At 50.0% G+C, this 20,607-nt stretch overlaps 1 protein-coding gene across 1 annotated transcript; it reads right to left on the reverse strand.

Annotated features, from left to right (window-relative positions):
• Positions 1-15,295: 15,295 nt before the first annotated feature.
• Positions 15,296-17,608, reverse strand: LOC146073693 (E3 ubiquitin/ISG15 ligase TRIM25-like). Its single transcript, XM_083181082.1, has one exon. The coding sequence runs from the start codon at positions 17,573-17,575 to the stop codon at positions 15,992-15,994; it is 1,584 nt and encodes a 527-aa protein (XP_083037208.1). The 5' UTR covers positions 17,576-17,608; the 3' UTR covers positions 15,296-15,991.
• Between the last annotated feature and the right edge of the window lie 2,999 nt (positions 17,609-20,607).

A 20,607-nucleotide genomic window follows, 5' to 3' on the forward strand; every position in this document is an offset into this window, starting at 1 on the left:
GGACCTGATAGGCAGTATCCCTATAAACCTGATAGGCAGTACCTCTATGGACCTGATAGAAAGTACCTCTATGGACCTGATAGGCAGTACCTCTATGGACCTGATAGGCAGAACCCCTCTAAACCTGCCAGGCAGTACCACTATGGACATAGCAGGCAGTACCATTATGGACCTTATATAGTGTGGTGAGCGTAGCAGGCAGTACCACTATGGACATAGCAGGCAGTACCATTATGGACCTTATATAGTGTGGCGAGCGTAGCAGGCAGTACCACTATGGACATAGCAGGCAGTACCATTATGGACCTTATATAGTGTGGCGAGCGTAGCAGGCAGTACCACTATGGACATAGCAGGCAGTACCATTATGGACCTTATATAGTGTAGCGAGCGTAGCAGGCAGTACCACTATGGACATAGCAGGCAGTACCCCTCCAGACCTGGTAAGTTGTCACTGTGGCCCGGTGGAATGTGACATCACACACAAAGCATTGCATCACTGCATCACTGTAAGATGCAGGTGTTACGGCATGAGGACCATGTGGATCTGCTGCGTCTTTATTAGTTTACAGAAGTGGACATTTCTCTTTACAATATAGGACTGATTCCTGACTTCCGGGACCATGTAGCGCACTCACGCATTGTGGTTCTTCTGCTAAACTGAGAAAGTCTGAGAGACTGCGCCTATGAACACTTATGTATATGCTGAAACATGGCGCATCCATAGCGGCTGCTGTGTCCAGGCGGGCCCAGGTCACATGTGCTGCCCCCAGAATACATCTGCCGGTACCCTTGGGCCTTACTGTGTAATAACAGCAGTCTTTGTTGGCTCATCCTCTTTGGGGTGAGCTGCAGATAAGGGTGAGAATGTTTTATTAGAATTACTGTTTTAGTTAACCAAGAGACGATAATAGAAGTGAGAAAGTACACAAGGTTAAATTGCATTTGGAATTTATTGCATAGTCATCATATTTATTATTATGTATATTGTGCTGAGTGAGAAGAAAATTAATATCAAAGCAAATACTGTAGTTGCCAACCAATAAATCCCAGATTGCCGGCAGTAATGTTAGTGTCACTGGGTCAGATGTATTAAGCCTTAACAAGAGATAAATGCAAGTGTGATAAGGAGAGATAACCGTACAGCCAATCAGCTCCTTACTGACTTTTTTCAAACACAGCCTGTAACATAACAGTTAGCAGGTGATTGGCTGGGCGTTTATCTCTATTTATCACCCTTGCATTTATCTCTTGTTAAAGCTTAATACATCTGTTACATTACCCAATATATATTGTTATATAATGTTATATAGAAATATCGCCCAACAAGCCGTCATAGAGCGGGGGAGTCCCCAGGGTCCTGTGTCCAGGAAACATTGGCAGTACAACTAAGGGAATAGATGGGACATGGGGCCAGATTCTCTAAGCTTCAAAAGTGATAAAATGGAGTGTGATCAACAGCCAGCCAATCAGCTCCTACCTGCCATTTCACAGACTGTGTTTGAAGAATGTCAAACAGGAGCTGATTGGCTGGGTGTTGATCACTCTCCATTTTATCACTTTTGAAGCTTAGAGAATCTGGCCCATGATATCTTACTGCATCAATCTTTTATTGTATGTGTAACCCCTGGTTAAAATGCCTGTATTCAAAACTCATATCCTATGTTAAATACCAGTACATATATGAACTAACTAAATGTAGTGTTCTGTATGGCTATGTTTTTTTAAAAATGTTTATATATATTTTGGTGTGTTGGTGACACTGTATATGTCAGATTTCATTGGTGGCAGTGGACTTAATTGTTGGATGCTATATACACAGTTCACAGATGTTGCTGACAGTGGAAGAGAGGGCGTAGTGATATACAGCTAGGAGTGATTTGCCCTGTCAGAGGAGAAGGGGAGAGGGAAAGCGAAGAGTACAGGATGAGGTACCTGGGAGGACTCCATGAAAAGACTGCCCCGTGCCTCAGAGGGAGAGCTGTGAGGTACCTGTAAGAGGGAGAGCTGTGAGGTCCCTGTAAGAGGGAGAGCTGTGAGGTCCCTGTAAGAGGGAGAGCTGTGAGGTCCCTGTAAGAGGGAGAGCTGTGAGGTCCCTGTAAGAGGGAGAGCTGTGAGGTACCTGTAAGTGGGAGAGCTGTGAGGTACCTGTGTAAGAGGGAGAGCTGTGAGGTACCTGTGTAAGAGGGAGAGCTGTGAGGTACCTATGTAAGAGGGAGAGCTGTGAGGTACCTGTGTAAGAGGGAGAGCTGTGAGGTACCTGTAAGAGGGAGAGCTGTGAGGTACCTGTAAGAGGGAGAGCTGTGAGGTACCTGTAAAAGGGAGAGCTGTGAGGTACCTGTAAGAGGGAGAGCTGTGAGGTCCCTGTAAGAGGGAGAGCTGTGAGGTCCCTGTAAGAGGGAGAGCTGTGAGGTACCTGTGTAAGAGGGAGAGCTGTGAGGTACCTGTAAGAGGGAGAGCTGTGAGGTCCCTGTAAGAGGGAGAGCTGTGAGGTCCCTGTAAGAGGGAGAGCTGTGAGGTCCCTGTAAGAGGGAGAGCTGTGAGGTCCCTGTAAGAGGGAGAGCTGTGAGGTCCCTGTAAGAGGGAGAGCTGTGAGGTACCTGTAAGTGGGAGAGCTGTGAGGTACCTGTGTAAGAGGGAGAGCTGTGAGGTCCCTGTAAGAGGGAGAGCTGTGAGGTCCCTGTAAGATGGAGAGCTGTGAGGTACCTGTAAGAGGGAGAGCTGTGAGGTACCTGTAAGAGGGAGAGCTGTGAGGTACCTGTAAGAGGGAGAGCTGTGAGGTACCTGTAAGGGAGGGACAGAGACGTTATAGCTGCGCACAGAGAGAGTTAATGTACAGTGACCGTGTAACACTGACAGAGACGCTATTGCTGCGCACAGAGAGAGGTAATGTACAGTGACCGTGTAACACTGACAGAGACGCTATTGCTGCACACAGAGAGAGGTAATGTACAGTGACCGTGTAACACTGACAGAGACGCTATTGCTGCACACAGAGAGAGGTAATGTACAGTGACCGTGTAACACTTACAGAGACGCTATAGCTGCACACAGAGAGAGGTAATGTACAGTGACAGTGACACACTGACAGAGACATTATAGCTGCGCACAGAGAGAGGTAATGTACAGTGACACACTGACAGACGCTATAGCTGCGCACAGAGAGAGGTAATGTACAGTGACCATGACACACTGACAGAGACGTTATAGCTGCGCACAGAGAGAGGTAATGTACAGTGACAGTGACACACTGACAGAGACGCTATAGCTGCGCACAGAGAGAGAGGTAATGTACAGTGACAGTGACACACTGACAGAGACGCTATAGCTGTGTACAGAGAGAGGTAATGTACAGTGACCGTGACACACTGACAGAGATGTTATAGCTGCGCAGAGAGAGGTAATGTACAGTGACCGTGTAACACTGACAGAGACATTATAGCTGCGCACAGAGAGAGGTAATGTACAGTGACCGTGACACACTGACAGAGACATTATAGCTGCGCACAGAGAGAGGTAATGTACACTGACAGACATTATAGCTGCGCACAGAGAGAGGTAATGTACACTGACCGTGTAACACTGACAGAGACGCTATAGCTGCTCACAGAGAGAGGTAATGTACAGTGACAGTGACACACTGACAGAGACGCTATAGCTGCGCACAGAGAGAGGTAATGTACAGTGACCGTGACACACTGACAGAGACGTTATAGCTGCGCACAGAGAGAGGTAATGTACAGTGACCGTGTAACACTGACAGAGACGTTATAGCTGCGCACAGAGAGAGGTAATGTACAGTGACACACTGACAGATGTTATAGCTGCGCACAGAGAGAGAGGTAATGTACAGTGACACACTGACAGAGACGTTATAGCTGCACACAGTGAGAGGTAATGTACAGTGACAGTGACACACTGACAGAGACGTTATAGCTGCGCACATAGAGAGGTAATGTACAGTGACCGTGACACACTGACAGAGACGCTATTGCTGCGCACAGAGAGAGGTAATGTACAGTGACCGTGTAACATTGACAGGGACGTTATAGCTGCGCACAGATAGAGGTAATGTACAGTGACTGTGACACACTGACAGAGACGTTATAGCTGCGCACAGAGAGAGGTAATGTACAGTGACAGTGACACACTGACAGACGCTATAGCTGCGCACAGAGAGAGGTAATGTACAGTGACCATGACACACTGACAGAGACGTTATAGCTGCGCAGAGAGAGAGAGGTAATGTACAGTGACCGTGTAACACTGACAGAGACATTATAGCTGCGCACAGAGAGAGGTAATGTACAGTGACCGTGACACACTGACAGAGACATTATAGCTGCGCACAGAGAGAGGTAATGTACACTGACAGACATTATAGCTGCGCACAGAGAGAGGTAATGTACACTGACAGACGTTATAGCTGGGCACAGAGAGAGGTAATGTACACTGACAGAGACGTTATAGCTGCGCACAGAGAGAGGTAATGTACAGTGACCGTGACACACTGACAGAGATGTTATAGCTGCGCACAGAGAGAGGTAATGTACAGTGACCGTGTAACACTGACAGAGACGCTATAGCTGCGCACAGAGAGAGGTAATGTACAGTGACAGTGACACACTGACAGAGACGCTATAGCTGCGCACAGAGAGAGGTAATGTACAGTGACCGTGACACACTGACAGAGACGTTATAGCTGCGCACAGAGAGAGGTAATGTACAGTGACAGTGACACACTGACAGAGACGCTATAGCTGCGCACAGAGAGAGGTAATGTACAGTGACAGTGACACACTGACAGAGACGTTATAGCTGCGCAGAGAGAGAGAGGTAATGTACAGTGACCGTGACACACTGACAGAGACGTTATAGCTGCGCAGAGAGAGAGAGGTAATGTACAGTGACCGTGTAACACTGACAGAGACATTATAGCTGCGCACAGAGAGAGGTACTGTACAGTGACCGTGACACACTGACAGAGACATTATAGCTGTGCACAGAGAGAGGTAATGTACACTGACAGACATTATAGCTGCGCACAGAGAGAGGTAATGTACACTGACAGAGACGTTATAGCTGCGCACAGAGAGAGGTAATGTACAGTGACCGTGTAACACTGACAGAGACATTATAGCTGCGCACAAAGAGAGGTAATGTACACTGACAGACGTTATAGCTGCGCACAGAGAGAGGTAATGTACACTGACAGAGACGTTATAGCTGCGCACAGAGAGAGGTAATGTACAGTGACCGTGACACACTGACAGAGACATTATAGCTGCACACAGAGAGAGGTAATGTACAGTGACACACTGACAGAGACATTATAGCTGTGCACAGAGAGAGGTAATGTACACTGACAGACATTATAGCTGCGCACAGAGAGAGGTAATGTACACTGACAGAGACGTTATAGCTGCGCAGAGAGAGAGAGAGGTAATGTACAGTGACCGTGTAACACTGACAGAGACATTATAGCTGCGCACAGAGAGAGGTAATGTACAGTGACCGTGACACACTGACAGAGACATTATAGCTGTGCACAGAGAGAGGTAATGTACACTGACAGACATTATAGCTGCGCACAGAGAGAGGTAATGTACACTGACAGAGACGTTATAGCTGCGCACAGAGAGAGGTAATGTACAGTGACCGTGTAACACTGACAGAGACATTATAGCTGCGCACAAAGAGAGGTAATGTACACTGACAGACGTTATAGCTGCGCACAGAGAGAGGTAATGTACACTGACAGAGACGTTATAGCTGCGCACAGAGAGAGGTAATGTACAGTGACCGTGACACACTGACAGAGATGTTATAGCTGCGCACAGAGAGAGGTAATGTACAGTGACAGTGACACACTGACAGAGACGCTATAGCTGCGCACAGAGAGAGGTAATGTACAGTGACCGTGACACACTGACAGAGACGTTATAGCTGCGCACAGAGAGAGGTAATGTACAGTGACAGTGACACACTGACAGAGACGCTATAGCTGCGCACATAGAGAGATAATGTACAGTGACCGTGACACACTGACAGAGACGTTATAGCTGCGCAGAGAGAGAGAGGTAATGTACAGTGACCGTGACACACTGACAGAGACGTTATAGCTGCGCAGAGAGAGAGAGGTAATGTACAGTGACCGTGACACACTGACAGAGACATTATAGCTGTGCACAGAGAGAGGTAATATACACTGACAGACATTATAGCTGCGCACAGAGAGAGGTAATGTACACTGACAGAGACGTTATAGCTGCGCACAGAGAGAGGTAATGTACACTGACAGAGACGTTATAGCTGCGCACAGAGAGAGGTAATGTACAGTGACCGTTTAACACTGACAGAGACGTTATAGCTGCGCACACAGAGAGAGGTAATGTACAGTGACAGTGACACACTGACAGAGACGTTATAGCTGCGCACAGAGAGAGGTAATGAACAGTGACCGTGACACACTGACAGAGACCGGGATCGGTGCGTGTGTGGGCACCTTTATAGCTGCGCACAGAGAGAGGTAATGTACAATGACACACTGACAGAGACGTTATAGCTGCGCACAGAGAGAGGTAATGTACAGTGACACACTGACAGAGACGTTATAGCTGCGCACAGAGAGAGGTAATGTACAGTGACACACTGACAGAGACGTTATAGCTGCGCACAGAGAGAGGTAATGTACACTGACAGAGCATTGTAGCTGCGCACAGAGAGAGAAGTAAGTTACACTGACAGATGTTATAACTGCGCACAGACAGTGGGAGGTGCTAAAGGGAAAATGCGGTAAAACGGGGGTTTTACCGCATTTTCCTATGTACCATTACCCGTCCGCCCCGTCTTCGCCTGGGTGGCGATACACTATAGAAGCCTATGGGCTTCTACCGCCGCCCCCCTTCCGCGTGCCCCCCCCCTCCCGTCCTCCTTTGATCTCCTCCTCCCCCAGCAGGTGTCACAGCCAGGAGGACATCCGGCTGCAGGGGGGAGGAGGAGACGCAGGGGGACACTGGCAGCCGCCGGGATGTGACGGAGACCCCCACACACCACATCACAGGTATCGCGGGGGTCTCTGTCACCGCAACCCAATGCTAGCCGCATATGTTAGTACATATGCGGCAGCATCGCGGCGGCTGTTAGGCGAAGGGTGGCGATGTATATTAATACATCCCGCCCAGAGAGAGGTAATGTACACTGACAGATCGTTGTACCTGCGCACAGAGAGAGAAAAGTAAGGGGGGGTACACACCAGGATGACTAGGCCCGATCCCATCAATTTAGATCCAATTCCGACCGAATTGTGTGGTGATCGGGCCCTATTCTGTCCCGGTGTGGACCGATACCGATCCGATGCGCGATCCCGCGGGTCGGTCGGTCGTTCCTCAGATCCTACCTACTGCAGGTAGGATCTGAAGGACGACCATACTCCCGGGTGCGGGTTGCCATCGGATCGGACCCGCTCACGGTGCACATCGTGAGCGGGTCGTGGCCACCGCGTCATCGTGAGCGGTTCGGAAGAAAACACTGAAGACCCGCTCATGATGTGCATCATGAGCGGGTCGTCCTGGTGTGTACCCAGCCTAAGTTACACCGCAGCAGTAGAGACTCTTGGCTGACAGACCTCAGGGCTAACCTGTCTACAGTGCATGTGTGAGAATACATTTGTTACCAGCTATCTGCCTGAGACACGTAACTCTAATTACAGTCACAGTCAGTGGCGTAAGTTCACACCAGACGCCCGGAGGCGCCCCTACCCAGTGGCGTAACTAGAAATTTCGTGCCCCCAAGCCAAAAAAGTTTCTGCCCCTACCCCCATGCTTCCAGCTTGCGCATATCCCAATAACAGTCAGGGAATGAGCAATCAGAAAGCTGAAGGGGCAAGGGAGGAAGTAATGTGCACACAATATTCCTCAGTTCTATCAGAGGCCATGTCACCAGTGGCACTTCTGCATGAATAAAGATTCTAGGATAGGAGTCGGTGTCCAGGATGGTACACAGAAGCCGGGCTAGTGTCAGAAATTGTGGGGCCCAGTACAGATTACATAATACTGCGCCCCGCATACTCACCAATCAGGTCCATTTTGAGGTTGTGGCGCTGGTCATCTGATGGCAGTTGGGATGCCTGCATCGGTAACTGAACGCCGGCATCCTGACCACTGGGATGCTGCCCCATCCCATGATAAATGGGGTCCTAAATCATGGTATAAAGTCCTACTCTACTCTTGCTTTGCTGCAGCAGCAAAGCAAAGTTTTTAAATAAAAGAAGCAATTACCTGTGCAGGGCTCTGACCTCCTATAGCAGGGGTGTCAAACTCAAATTTATCGGGGGCCACATCAGCAGTTTGGTCACCCTCAAAGGGCCGGTTGTATCTGTAGGTCCCCCTGTATAATTATAATGCCATGACACCACAGGCTGCTCCCCCTGTATAATATAAAATGAATGCCATGACACCACAGGCTGCTCCCCCTGTATAATAATAATGCCATGACACCACAGACTGCTCCCCCTGTATAATATAATAAAAGTAATGCCATGACACATAAATGGTTATACAGGAGGAGCAGCCTGTGGTGTCATGGCATTATTATTATTATACACGGGGACACCTCAGGAAACAGCAGATATATATATTTTTTTTTATTGTGAGTGTGAGCCTCATCCTCACTTACTGTTTCTCCGTCTGTCCTGCAGCTGCTGCGGCTTCCAGCTTTTCTTCACTGCTTGCTGCGGCCACACTGTCCCCGATTCCCGGTCCAGCTTCCCTGCCTGCTCCTACTTCTCTACAGACCCATGGGCGGGCGGCGTCATCGTCATGACGTCCCCACCCAGTGTCTGTCACTGCCGGGCATCAGAGGGAACAGGCGGCCGGGCCCTCCTCCACGTAGCCTTGGAGGCCGGCGGCCATGTTTCTGTAGCCGCATACATATGTGCCTACAGGAACATGGCCGCCGACAGTGGAGGAACAGGTAAGGCGGCCAGGGACGTGGACGCGGCCCGCAGCACTCCTGTTTTAGACACACTGCCCCTGCATGCTATCTCCTCGCGCGGGCCACATGACGAGGTCTGGCGGGCCGGATTTGGCCCGCAGGCCTTGTGTTTGACACCCGTGTCCTATAGGGTCAGTAAGCAGGGGCAGGGGGGCTCCTCCAACTTGCTGACTTTGTCCTTTATCTGTACTCGGACTGTAGTGAATCATGCTGCTGCTACTAGGAGTCGGCAGCCGCTGTCCTCATGCACATGGCGCTGGCAGAGCAGTCAGCAGGGCATCCTCTAAGAAGGGGCCGCTGAGCAACAATAGCAGAGGGGTTCTCTGGACATTCTTTGTTATCTACAGTCACATACCTCCCAACTGTCACGATTCCGTCGGGACAGTCCCGATTTTCGGGTCCTGTCCCGACGTCCCACCCGCGGCAGGCATTGTCCCGCTGCGGGGGGGTGGCAGTTGGGAGACCCCCCAATGTAGTAGAATAGACGCTGTGCACATGCGCACAGCGTCTATTCTCGTATGAAAATGAGGTCGCGGCTAATTAGCATAAGCCGCGCCCTCATTTGCATACGCCACGCCCCCTTTTCGGACGCCGCGCGAGTGTCCCTATTTCTTCCAATGAAAAGTTGGGAGGTATGCAGTCACTGTTGATGCTTAGCAGGCCCCCACATCCCCCTTCCCTCTCCTTCACACAGAGTACGGAGTGCACTCAGTGCACATACTGTTTAGCCGACTACTGCTAGTTATCGAAGGTCGGAGGCTGTCAGGACTCACTGGTCCACTCAGTGACAGCCGCTCCGCCCCCTCCCTGCACGCTGCCCTGCACACAATCTTTCCATGACATCTCAGCCAGGGTCACAGGACTCACAGCATCAGAGTTGCTCTATTACAGTAACAGTAGGGACAACGTGGGACGGGGACAATGGAGCAGACGCCCCTTCAGGGCTAAAAGCCCGGCGGCAAATGACTCCATTGTCTCCGGGACTTCCGCCACTGGTCACAGTGGTAGAGCCAGATCTCAGCAGTAAAGTATTATATTGTACTGATTGTACTTGAGGAAGAACACAAGTTACCTCAGAAAAGTCTTCTTATTACACTGAGATAGTGACATTATTTCTTCATCACAACTATAACAGTACTGAGGGAAAGCACTAAGTCGTTCTTTCTAGCTACTATCATACTGAACACTATTCTGAGCTACATACAAAAGAGCTAAGGTGCCCTCACACTAGAACGATTTTTGGGCCGATTGGCCGATTTCCGATAAATCGGCCGATATATCATCCGATATTTACGATAATCGGTGAAAAACGGCCGATATCGGTTCGATGCGCGCTCCCGTGGATCTTTAGCTGAATCTTCTGATCTTACCTGCTGCACGAAAGATCAGAAGATTTAACAAAAGATCCATAGGAACACACACGGGATCTTAAGAAAAATCTTTGGTGAAGATGTGCGCCTGCCTGAAATCTTTTGTCCAGGACGGACCAAAGATTTCAAGGCTAAATTATGCGCACATCTTACGACCGCAGATCTTTCTAGTGTGTGGGCACCTTTAGTGTATCAAAGCTCCAATTTAAGTATTCTAATAGACAGCTTAATTTATTGATTAGGTACTTGTTTCCTAGCACGGCCACAATCTTGTGGATCGTGTACCTTTAAGTTAAGGTACACGATCCACACGATGGACCCGATTTCCTTTGAAATCAGGTCCATTTTGCCGGCAAAGGTACAATATCGGGGGCATCGCGCCGGTCGGGACCATTAACATTGGTCCCGACGCGACCGACGCGATGCCCCCGATTTCCCCATAGGCTTCAATGTTAAAATATTTTTTAACATTGAAATCGTGAGGATCGCGTCGGTCTTGTGCCATTATAATGGCACAAGATGAGATGGACTTGATTAAGTCCATCTCACCTTTAAAAAAATGTGAAAAATGTGAAATGGGCCAATATGACCCATTTCACATTATAGATGTCCCCGTCGTCACCCCACGATAGACGCCAACCCGAAGCGTGGCGAGCGCAGCGAGCCCGCGAGGGGCGGCGGTGCGCGTCCTCTGACCTTTTCATTCATCTACTATCCACGTCGGCGTGGAGTTGAGAATAGAATAGTGTGGCGAGCCCGAAGCGTGGCGAGCGCAGCGAGCCCCGCGAGGGGACGCGTATAACTTCACAGGTATACGCGTCCCCTCGCGGGGCGTGCTGCGCTCGCCACGCTTCGGGCTCGGTGGCTCGCCACACTATTCTATTCTCAACTCCACGCCGACGTGGATAGTAGGGGTATGAAAAGGTCGGAGGACGCGCACCGCCGCCCCTAGCGGGCTCGATGCGCTCGCCGCGCTTCGGGTTGGCGTCTATCGTGGGGTGGGGTTCACGTCATTAAATTTGGGGGTGTAGGGAATATTTTACATTGAATCCAATGTAAAATAGGGTCCCAGGGACCCGATTTACATTTCATTCAATCAAAAAATCGGGTCAAAAATCGAGTCGGTCGCGTCGATCGCATCGCATGCGACCAAATCGCATGCGATGCGATCGACCCGATTTTTCCGACACGACCACCCCGATGTAAATCGGTGTGGCCGTGCTAGGAAACAAGTACTATTGATTATATTGGGCTACACTCTGTAACCACACGGAGGATTATGTCCTATGTTTCCTGTCAGTCAGGGCTGCAACTCAGTGATCGTCAGAGAGAGCGCAGGGCCGAAACTAGGTTTTCTGGCGCCCAGGGCAAGGCATTGCCCCCCCCCAAAAAATATATATATATATATACGGTGGTGTGGTGCAGTGTCACCATGTAACTGTGTCTGCCGCCAGCCTGCTTCTCTGTTTTGTGTCCCGAATCCCGCTGCCCTCACCTGTGTGCTCGGATGCGCAGCCTGTTCTGGAGGTGTTGTGCAGCACCGCCGCCCATGTAACTGTGCTGTCACCGTGCACAGTGTAACTTTATTGCAGTCAGTGTCTGCTGGCCGGGCCCGCTGCTGTGTCCCGCCGCCGCCATGCCCTCTGTGTCCTGTCGATGGTGTGGAGGCTTGCAGCCTGGTGGTGCCATGCTGAACTGGTACTGTAGCAGTTGTAGTGGGATGCTGGACGATCCCGCCCCGGCTCTTTACGCGCCGGCTGTCCCTCCGCTCTGAGTCCTGCTGCTGCAGTGCACAGTCGCTCCTCCACATTGCGATGTGATACGGGTGATGATCTCACACCCACATCGTCACACATCACGCTGGAGGGACCCAACGGCCTGCGGTGGTGTCATGTAAAGTAGGAGGATCATTCATCTACCATAACAAGCCTCAGTCAGCGCCCCCCCCCCCCCCCCCACCCAGCGCCCAGTGCGGGTGACCCCCTAGCCCCCCCCCCCCTAGTTACGGCCCTGGAGAGAGAGAGACATTTGAGCTGCAATAAGATGATAGATTTATATGGGTGTGGTATGACGCACCGACAGTCGGGATCCCGACAGTCATTATCCCGACGTCGGGATCCCGACTGCCTGGCCTCAGACAGCGTGGCCAGCGCAACAAAGCCCCTTGCGGGCTCGCTGCACTCGCCACGCTGCCGGCACGGTGGCGAGCTACGCTCGCCACCTATTCTATTCTCCCTCTATGGGGGTCGTGGACCTCCACGAGGGAAAATAGCCGCCGGCCGTCGGTGTTTTAACAGTCGGGATCCCGACGTCGGGTTAATGACTGTCGGGATTCCGACTGTCGGGACCCTGTCCGGCACCCATTTATATCCACAACTCTATTCACTAAGCTCCAAGTTGATTAAACTGCAACATACAAAGTGCCGGCCTCTTTATCTATTAACAAGGTAACATTTATTAGCTCAGTAATACAGTACAGTCCTTGGATTCTAAGCAGACTTATAAACACATCCCAAGAGAGAGTGACAGCGTCAATGACAGTTCAAGCCTACATCAGTGGCGTGCGGTGGGGTGAGGCCTACATGTAGGATACAACGGGCGGTACTCAATGAGGCTGATTCGCCAGGTTTTTATGGCGATTTTGTGCTGTAAGGCGAATTTCTGACTAAAACGGTGAATCACCCTATTCAATGACCAGATGGCGAATACATTTCAAGGTTTTTTTCGCCATGATTCACCGAGTAGCAATCGCTATCTTTTTATGGTGAAGTGGAAGGTGAACTTTTAAAATAAAGTGTTTTGTTTTTTACAATTAGTGTCAAAAAATCAGGAATTTAATTCTGAGGAGGGGCATGCTATTTTTATTCATGTGCTGTAAGCACATGAATATATATTTAATAAAAAAAAAATATATATATATATATATATATATTTTTTTTTTTACACAGACCAGCCAGCAGGGGGCCGGAGCCGAGCCGCTCATTAGATATTCATATATTCACTTCACCAGATCATTACATATTCATATTCGGGTGTAGTGAATATGCCCGGTCCCCTGCTGGCACCCCCGGGGGGCAGCCTGTGCTGCCTGGCACCCGGGGAGCCCACCTCACCCCCCACAAACGTTGTGGGCAGGCAGGGAGACTTCCATCTCCCTGCCTGCCACCGTCCTTAGGCTCCCTGCGGCGTTCGCCGCAGGAGCTCATATTCGCAGGTCAGGGGCAGCGAGCCCCTGACTCGTTGAATACCGGAGCCGGCGAGGCTCCGGAACGCGGCGACCAGTGGCGAATGTGCAGCGAATCCTAAACAGGATTCGCTGCACATCGCCAAAATCCACATTGAATATCGCCCATTATTGCAAAGAATATTGCCTTTGGTATTAGAGACCCTGTGGTGGATTACAAATACTTCCTAGAAGTTATACTCCTATTATTCCCGTACTCACCTTACAGGACTCAGGTGGGCACAGTAGTGACTTAGGAAAGCCAGCAACAAATATGTGGAACGCTACAAAATAATCCAAGCGCTTATATTTTTTTTAGAACTAGTGTACACTTGCAAATACTTCTATTATTGCGCAATAATAATTCAAGGTTAATTAATATCTATTTATTTATTGTGTTGGAAACTGTTCTATTTCCATTGTGTCTGAAGTGAAATGTGTTATATGTTTTAGCATACTACCGTAGGAATGTATAATATGTTTATTACAAGGAGGCATCTCGGAAGTATACTAAGCCGGAATACTCTGCAAACGTTCCAGTCAAATGATTTTGTTTTGATGGTAGTACTTTTACCATGAGATGCATTCCGATGCTTGCCACCATCGAATGGTAAACATTTGATGGGGATTCGATGGTCCCGCCCCTCTGATCAGACATGCTGCTGTGCTTCTGCACATGCGTGGCCATGCTGAAGATATTTGCGCATGAATCATTCATTTTTTTTCTATCAAATTATTTTGATGCGATGGTCAGTTACCATTACATTGAAAGATTCGATGGTGGAAGCCCACCCATCATTTGATGTTTGGCTTCTGATTTCAATCCCTAGGTGGGGTGAGGGGCAGATGTGTATGTGAAGGACGAGAGGGGGTGTAATGTGGCGTGTAGGACATAGAGTAGGGGTATGTGAGATGAAAGCTGGTCTTGTGGTTAAAGGACAGGTGGAGAGCTGGCACTATGCCTAGGTTGCAGAAGAACCATGCACCCCCCCCCCCCTCTACAACACTACAGGTGCGTTGCGTATATCTCTTATATATTTGGCTACATCTGTCACTCAAAGTGTGTCTGACTCTCTAACACTGGGTGGAGCCTCTGATTCACATGACAGAGAACCAGCCCAGTGAGCCCACAGTGCCAGACACCCTCTGCCTCCCCATGTTACCCAGCAAAGACACAGCTACTCACCAGACAAACCAGGTGAGCGCCCCCCCTCCGGCAATTCGCGGCACTCCCCTCCCGCTATTCGCAGGACACACCCCCCCGCTACCCCCTCCCGCGATTCGCACCACCCCCCCCCCCGTGACCCCACGATTTGCGGCAACCCCAGCCCCCACGACCCCCCCCTGGCGATTCCGGGCACCCCACCCCCCGCGCCCCCTCTCCTCCCGCGATTCGCGGCAGCCCATCCCCGCATCCCCCCCTTCCGCGATTCGCTGCAACCCCCGCGCCATCCCCCCTGCACCCCCCGCGATTCCCGGCACCCCCCCTGATTCACGGCAAACCCCCCGGCCCCGGGACCCCCCCTTTCGCAATTCGCAGCACCCACCCCCGCGACTCCCCCTCCCGCAATTCATGGCACACCCCCCCCGCGACGCCCCCTCCCGCGGACACCCCCCACCACCCCCCAGCCGCCGTGATTCACAGCAACCCCAGGATCAAATGGCACATGCAAAACACTGACACGGCTATGGTCGACAATGAAAAAGGTTGACATGAGTTTTTGAAGATTTATTTTTCATTTTAAGAATGTTTTCATATTCCCGCGATTCGCAGCACACCCCCCGCAATGGGGGGGGATCATGTCAGAGTACAGCCGGGTATGAACATACTGGGTTGGGGGTTATTCTTTTCAGAATGTACATATGTAAATGCTGCTAGGTAAGCTCTTATGCCGACACAGTACATAGTGGTAAGTGACAATTGTGTTATAAAGAGAGCGCTGTATAATAAGGACATTTATCACCTCAACTAATAATGGTAATTATTCTTAATGGTACTGACAGATATCACAATATTAAACAGTCAATGAGGCATGCTGGGAGTTGTAGTCCAGCTTATCTTGTATTATTTGAGGAACAGTCAGTATAAAACTACAATTCCCTGTAAGTAGAGACTTAAAGATACAACACCCCATTCACCACCTGCATAAATCACAGCCAATAGGAGCAAGTGCTGCACACTGGCAGCCAATCACAGTTGTAGGTGAGACAAAGGGCGGAGACATGCCAATTTTTTTTTATAAATAATGAGAGTTTCTAACGCAGCAATAAGAGAACACATCCAGGCACACTGGTCACCTGACTACACTGGAGGAGGGGCTCAGATGTAGCTCCTCCCACTGCTTCATTCTATTACTAGTTGTATTCCTCTTCCTGTGATATCACCAGTCTCTGGGTATATTTCCTACGGTAATTTCTCCCAGTTTCTGACTCCCCCACATATAGTTACACACCCTCTCTCTACCCATAATGCAGCATGGAGGGGCTCAGTGAGGGCGGCAGTGTAGGTGTGTAAGTGTCTGATGGGGTCACCTAGAGAACAAAAGGAAATCTGTCCTGCCTCATAATCCAGGTATATCCTCACTCTGTCACAATGGATATTGTCAGGTAACCGGGTCTCTCTCCTATTATGTCTCACTATGAACTGATTATACCACCACCCCCTACGCAGACACCAGGACTTGTTATTATCTCCAATGGCTGACTGATCTCCTCTCCTGTCTATACTGGGATAACACATCCCCACCCTCCAGCACCATGACTTACTGACATCCACATCCCAGTAATGTCGCCCTGAGGAGAATCCCCTGGTGCTTATTACCTGACCACACTGAAATCTCTCTGGTGTTACTGGATAATTCTGGTCTATATCTGACCATGATGCAGATTTCCTGTCACCTGATATCTGTATATCATCACTGGCTGTGGTTACATCCAGTAATAGATCTGTAGCTTCCTGCACATAGATCCCTGTATTTATATCTGTTGTTATAGCAGATAATGTGTGTAATGTCTCGGAGAGGGAACCAACATCCAGATCTCCTCCATCATGGACCTGTATATACCGTCTCTTTCTGTCTCTGCTATCACACAAGTACCCTGTGTCCGGTTCCTGTAAGACAATCACTGGGTCAGACATGTTACACAGCTCCTCAATGTGACGCATCTTCCCGGACAGCTCGTCCTTCTTTATTTCCAGCTGCTGGATCAGATCAGAGATTGAGAGTGTAACGCGCTGTTCCTGCCTGGAGATCTCACTCAGGACTTTCTTCTCTAGGTCTTCCAGCTGTCTCCTGAGGTCTCTAAACAGGGCAGTGACTGTCTCTGTTACACCTGCTGCTTTTCCCTGATCTTCTCTCCTGCGCTCCTGCAGTCTCTGGACTCTTTTCTCAGTCTCCGATCTCTTTGTGGTCAGTTTCTGCAGAACATCCCTCAGCTTCTCCTTCTTCTTATCAGAGGCCTCACCAAGCATCTCCACCAGGTGTCCCCGATGTTCTCCAGCTGAGCAGTACACACAGATACAGGCAGCATCCTCAGTGCAGTAATACTCCAGGACCTTCTTATGGACAGAGCATTTCCTGTTCCCCAGGGCAGTGGTGGGGTCACATAAGACGTGTTCTGCTGACTTGCTGTGTACGCTCAGGTGTTTATCACACAGAGAAGCCTCACAATGCAGACAGGACTTAGCAGCAGGTACAGGAGAGTCCACACAGTAAGTGCAGAAGATCCCAGTCTCCTGATCTGGCCGAGCAGACAGGAACCTCCCCACTATGTTACACAGTGTTATGTTCCTCTGCAGTGCAGGACGCTCCTGACACTCTGCTCTGCACTGAGGACAGCTATAAACTCCAGCCCCCTCCTGTGTATCCAGCACACGATCAATACAGACCCGGCAGAAGTTGTGGCCACATCTCAGGGTTACAGGATCTGTATAAATGCTCAGGCAGATGGAACAGACCAGCTCCTGTCTCAGATCAGTAGACGCCATCTCTGGCAGCAGGAAGGAGGAAATGAAAGAGGCGGTCCCTGACACTCAGATACCAGTGAGGTCACATTCTGCACACAGGGGGAGGGGGAGCTGACACTCCGAGACCAGTGACTCCACTCAGAATGAATTCATGTATACTTAGGGGTTGGGATCAATTGGTCGAATGCATTATGGTCGAATGTCATTACATCGAATCCTTTAGGTCGAATTGCTAAAAGGTCGACATGATTCTAGGTCGACATGGGAAAAGGTCGAAATGATTCTAGGTCGAAAGGTCATTAGTTCGACAGGTCATTAGGTCGACAAGGTCATTAGTTCGACATTGTCTAGGTCGACATTAACAAAGTCGACATGGGGTTTTTCACTGTTTTTTTACCTGAATGTCAACACAGTCGACATGGACACAGTTTAAAGTGCACTGCATCCCCTCGCATCGCTCGCTGCGCTCGCTATGCGTCGGGCACGGTGCCTCGCTACGCTCGGCACACTATTTTATTCTCCCACCACGCCCTAGTGGATGGTAGGGCATGAAATACCGCCTGTCAGCACATGTCGGCTCAAAAAACAGTGAAAAACCCCATGTCGACTTTGTGAATGTCGACTTAGACAATGTCGAACTAATGACCTTGTCGACCTAATGACCTGTCGAACTAATGACCTTTCGACCTAGAATCATTTCGACCTTTTCCCATGTCGACCTAGAATCATGTCGACCTTTTAGCAATTCGACCTAATGGATTCGATGTAATGACATTCTACCATAATGCATTTGACCAAATGACCGCATCCCATACTTAGAGACAGGAGCTAATCCATAAAATAACAGTTTTCTTCATAAAAATGACAATTACAGTTTCATGACTAGGAAATATTACATGAATACTGATTGCTGCGACAGTATCAGCAGAAGAGCTGGTGCCAGAGTTTTTTTTATACACCATCGTGCAATCTTAGAAACTGATTTTAACATTACAAATAAATTGCACTACTTGGCTAAGCAGAGTGATATCAGTCATCGTGTCACCTTCTTGTTAACCCCTTCACTGCTCGTCACATTATCTAATATCTTTTTTTTTATGTGATTCCCACACAAATTCTGCCTTTCTACCTCTGTTTCCAGTAATCAGGAGGAGAGAAGGATTGTGTTCAGCAGATGCACTTAGGGGCCCATTTATCATTCTATATTTGCGGCTAAATCCCCAAAAACACCAGTTTTGTGGGTTAGCTGCAAATATTAAGTATCCCCGAATGACTCTTTGCCCAAATTTGGTACCAGTGAAGAAAATATAACTTCAAACGGCGCCCCAGGTGAGAAGGAAGAACGCGATTAACAATAATGTCGGGGTGGTAGAAAAATCCGTACTTTTGTAGTTTCACGGCGCCACTGACTCTGAAACTTGGCAGCCTGCCAGAGGCTCGCGTGCCGCTCTAGCTATAATGTAACGTGATGTAACGTAGCGCTGCGCGTGGCTTCTAAATCGCACACCCCGGCACACCGCTACCACAGGGGGTGTCCCCAATGTAGACGCTAACATTTTAGGCGCTTTGAGACGAATTTAGCGTCTGAATTCCAGTCTGCTGCTTAGCTCCGCGCGCTGCTTAGCTCCGCGCGGACAGCGTAACGTAGTCAGTCAGAGCGCTACGCAGTTAGCATAGTCAGTCAGTAGTAGCCCTGTGTGAGAGACGGAGGTGCATAATGGCAGTGGCGTACCTGACTATGGCAATGGAGCGTCTGACGCTGTTTAGTCTGCCGCAAACGGAGGAGGAGGCGGTGGCTTTCTTGCAGGCCCGCCAGTTCCTGCCGCAGACCCAGACCTGCCCCAATGGCCACCCCATGAGGCTCAGCGTGAAAGAGCGCATGTGACGCTGCCACATTCGCAGTTGCCGCAAGAAGCTGAGCGTGAGGTCTGCACAGTGGTTTCGGGGGTCTCGCCTCAGCTTTGTGACCCTCATCCGCTTCCTATATTGCTGGGCAGAAGAGCTGACCAGCATTAAATTCTGTGACAGACAGCTCAACATTTCACAGAAAACCGCCGTGCAGTACAACAACCTGATGAGGGAGGCCTGCACGGTGGACCTGCTGGCGCAGCCTCAGCGGCGAATCGGAGGCCCGGGTCATATTGTCGAGGTCGACGAGAGCCTCTATGTCAAGAGGAAAAGCAATGTTGGACGGCTCCTGCCTCAGCAGTGGGTGTTCGCGGGCATATCCAGGGAGACTGGGCAGTGCTTCATGACTGCGGTGGAGCGGCGGGATGCGGCCACCCTGAAGGCTGCCATCGAGGCCCATGTTGAGCCCGGCACCACCGTCTACACGGACTGTTGGAGGGCCTAAAACACCCAGCAGCTCCAGCAGGCTGGTTACGTCCATGGAAGTACAACTTCGTTGACCCGGACACTGGGGTGCACACCCAGTATATAGAGCGCCTGTGGGGCAGCTGCAAGTGGCGTAATAAGCGCCAAAGGGGTACCGGGCGCCATCACCTGGACTCCTACCTCCAGGAGTTTATGTGGAGGCAGAGTTTAGGTGCCCAGGACCCTTTCCTACGCATCCTGCATGCTCTGGCCCTGCTCCCGCTGGTCGAGAAGGAGAATGAGAGCGCCGAGCCAGCCGACTCCTCTGCAAGTGCTGGCGGTGACGTCGACGCAGAAGCTCCTTCCTGTTCTACCGACCAATCATGACTTTTTAATTAATGTTGGACTGTTCGTTACGCTGATTACTTACATGTCATTCAAATCATTTATATTCTCCAGTTATCTTCCACTTAAATTTCAACTAAAAAAAAGTTAAATATTGTCATTACTGTCTCAGGTGTGTGAGTGTGCAGGTTTGAATGTGTTCCAGAATCAGCACCACTATTCACGCCAACCCGAAGCGTGGCGAGCGGCGGTGGTACGCGTCCTACGACCTTTTCATACCCCCACTATCCACGTCGGTATGGAGTTGAGAATAGAAAGTGTGGCGAGCGCAGCGTGCCACCGAGCCCGAAGCGTGGCGAGCGCACACGGATACCTTCACAGGTATCCGTGTCCCC

Source organism: Crinia signifera, chromosome 4, assembly GCF_055691185.1.
Source record: "Crinia signifera chromosome 4, ASM5569118v1, whole genome shotgun sequence".
In the NCBI taxonomy this organism is placed as follows: domain Eukaryota; kingdom Metazoa; phylum Chordata; class Amphibia; order Anura; family Myobatrachidae; genus Crinia; species Crinia signifera.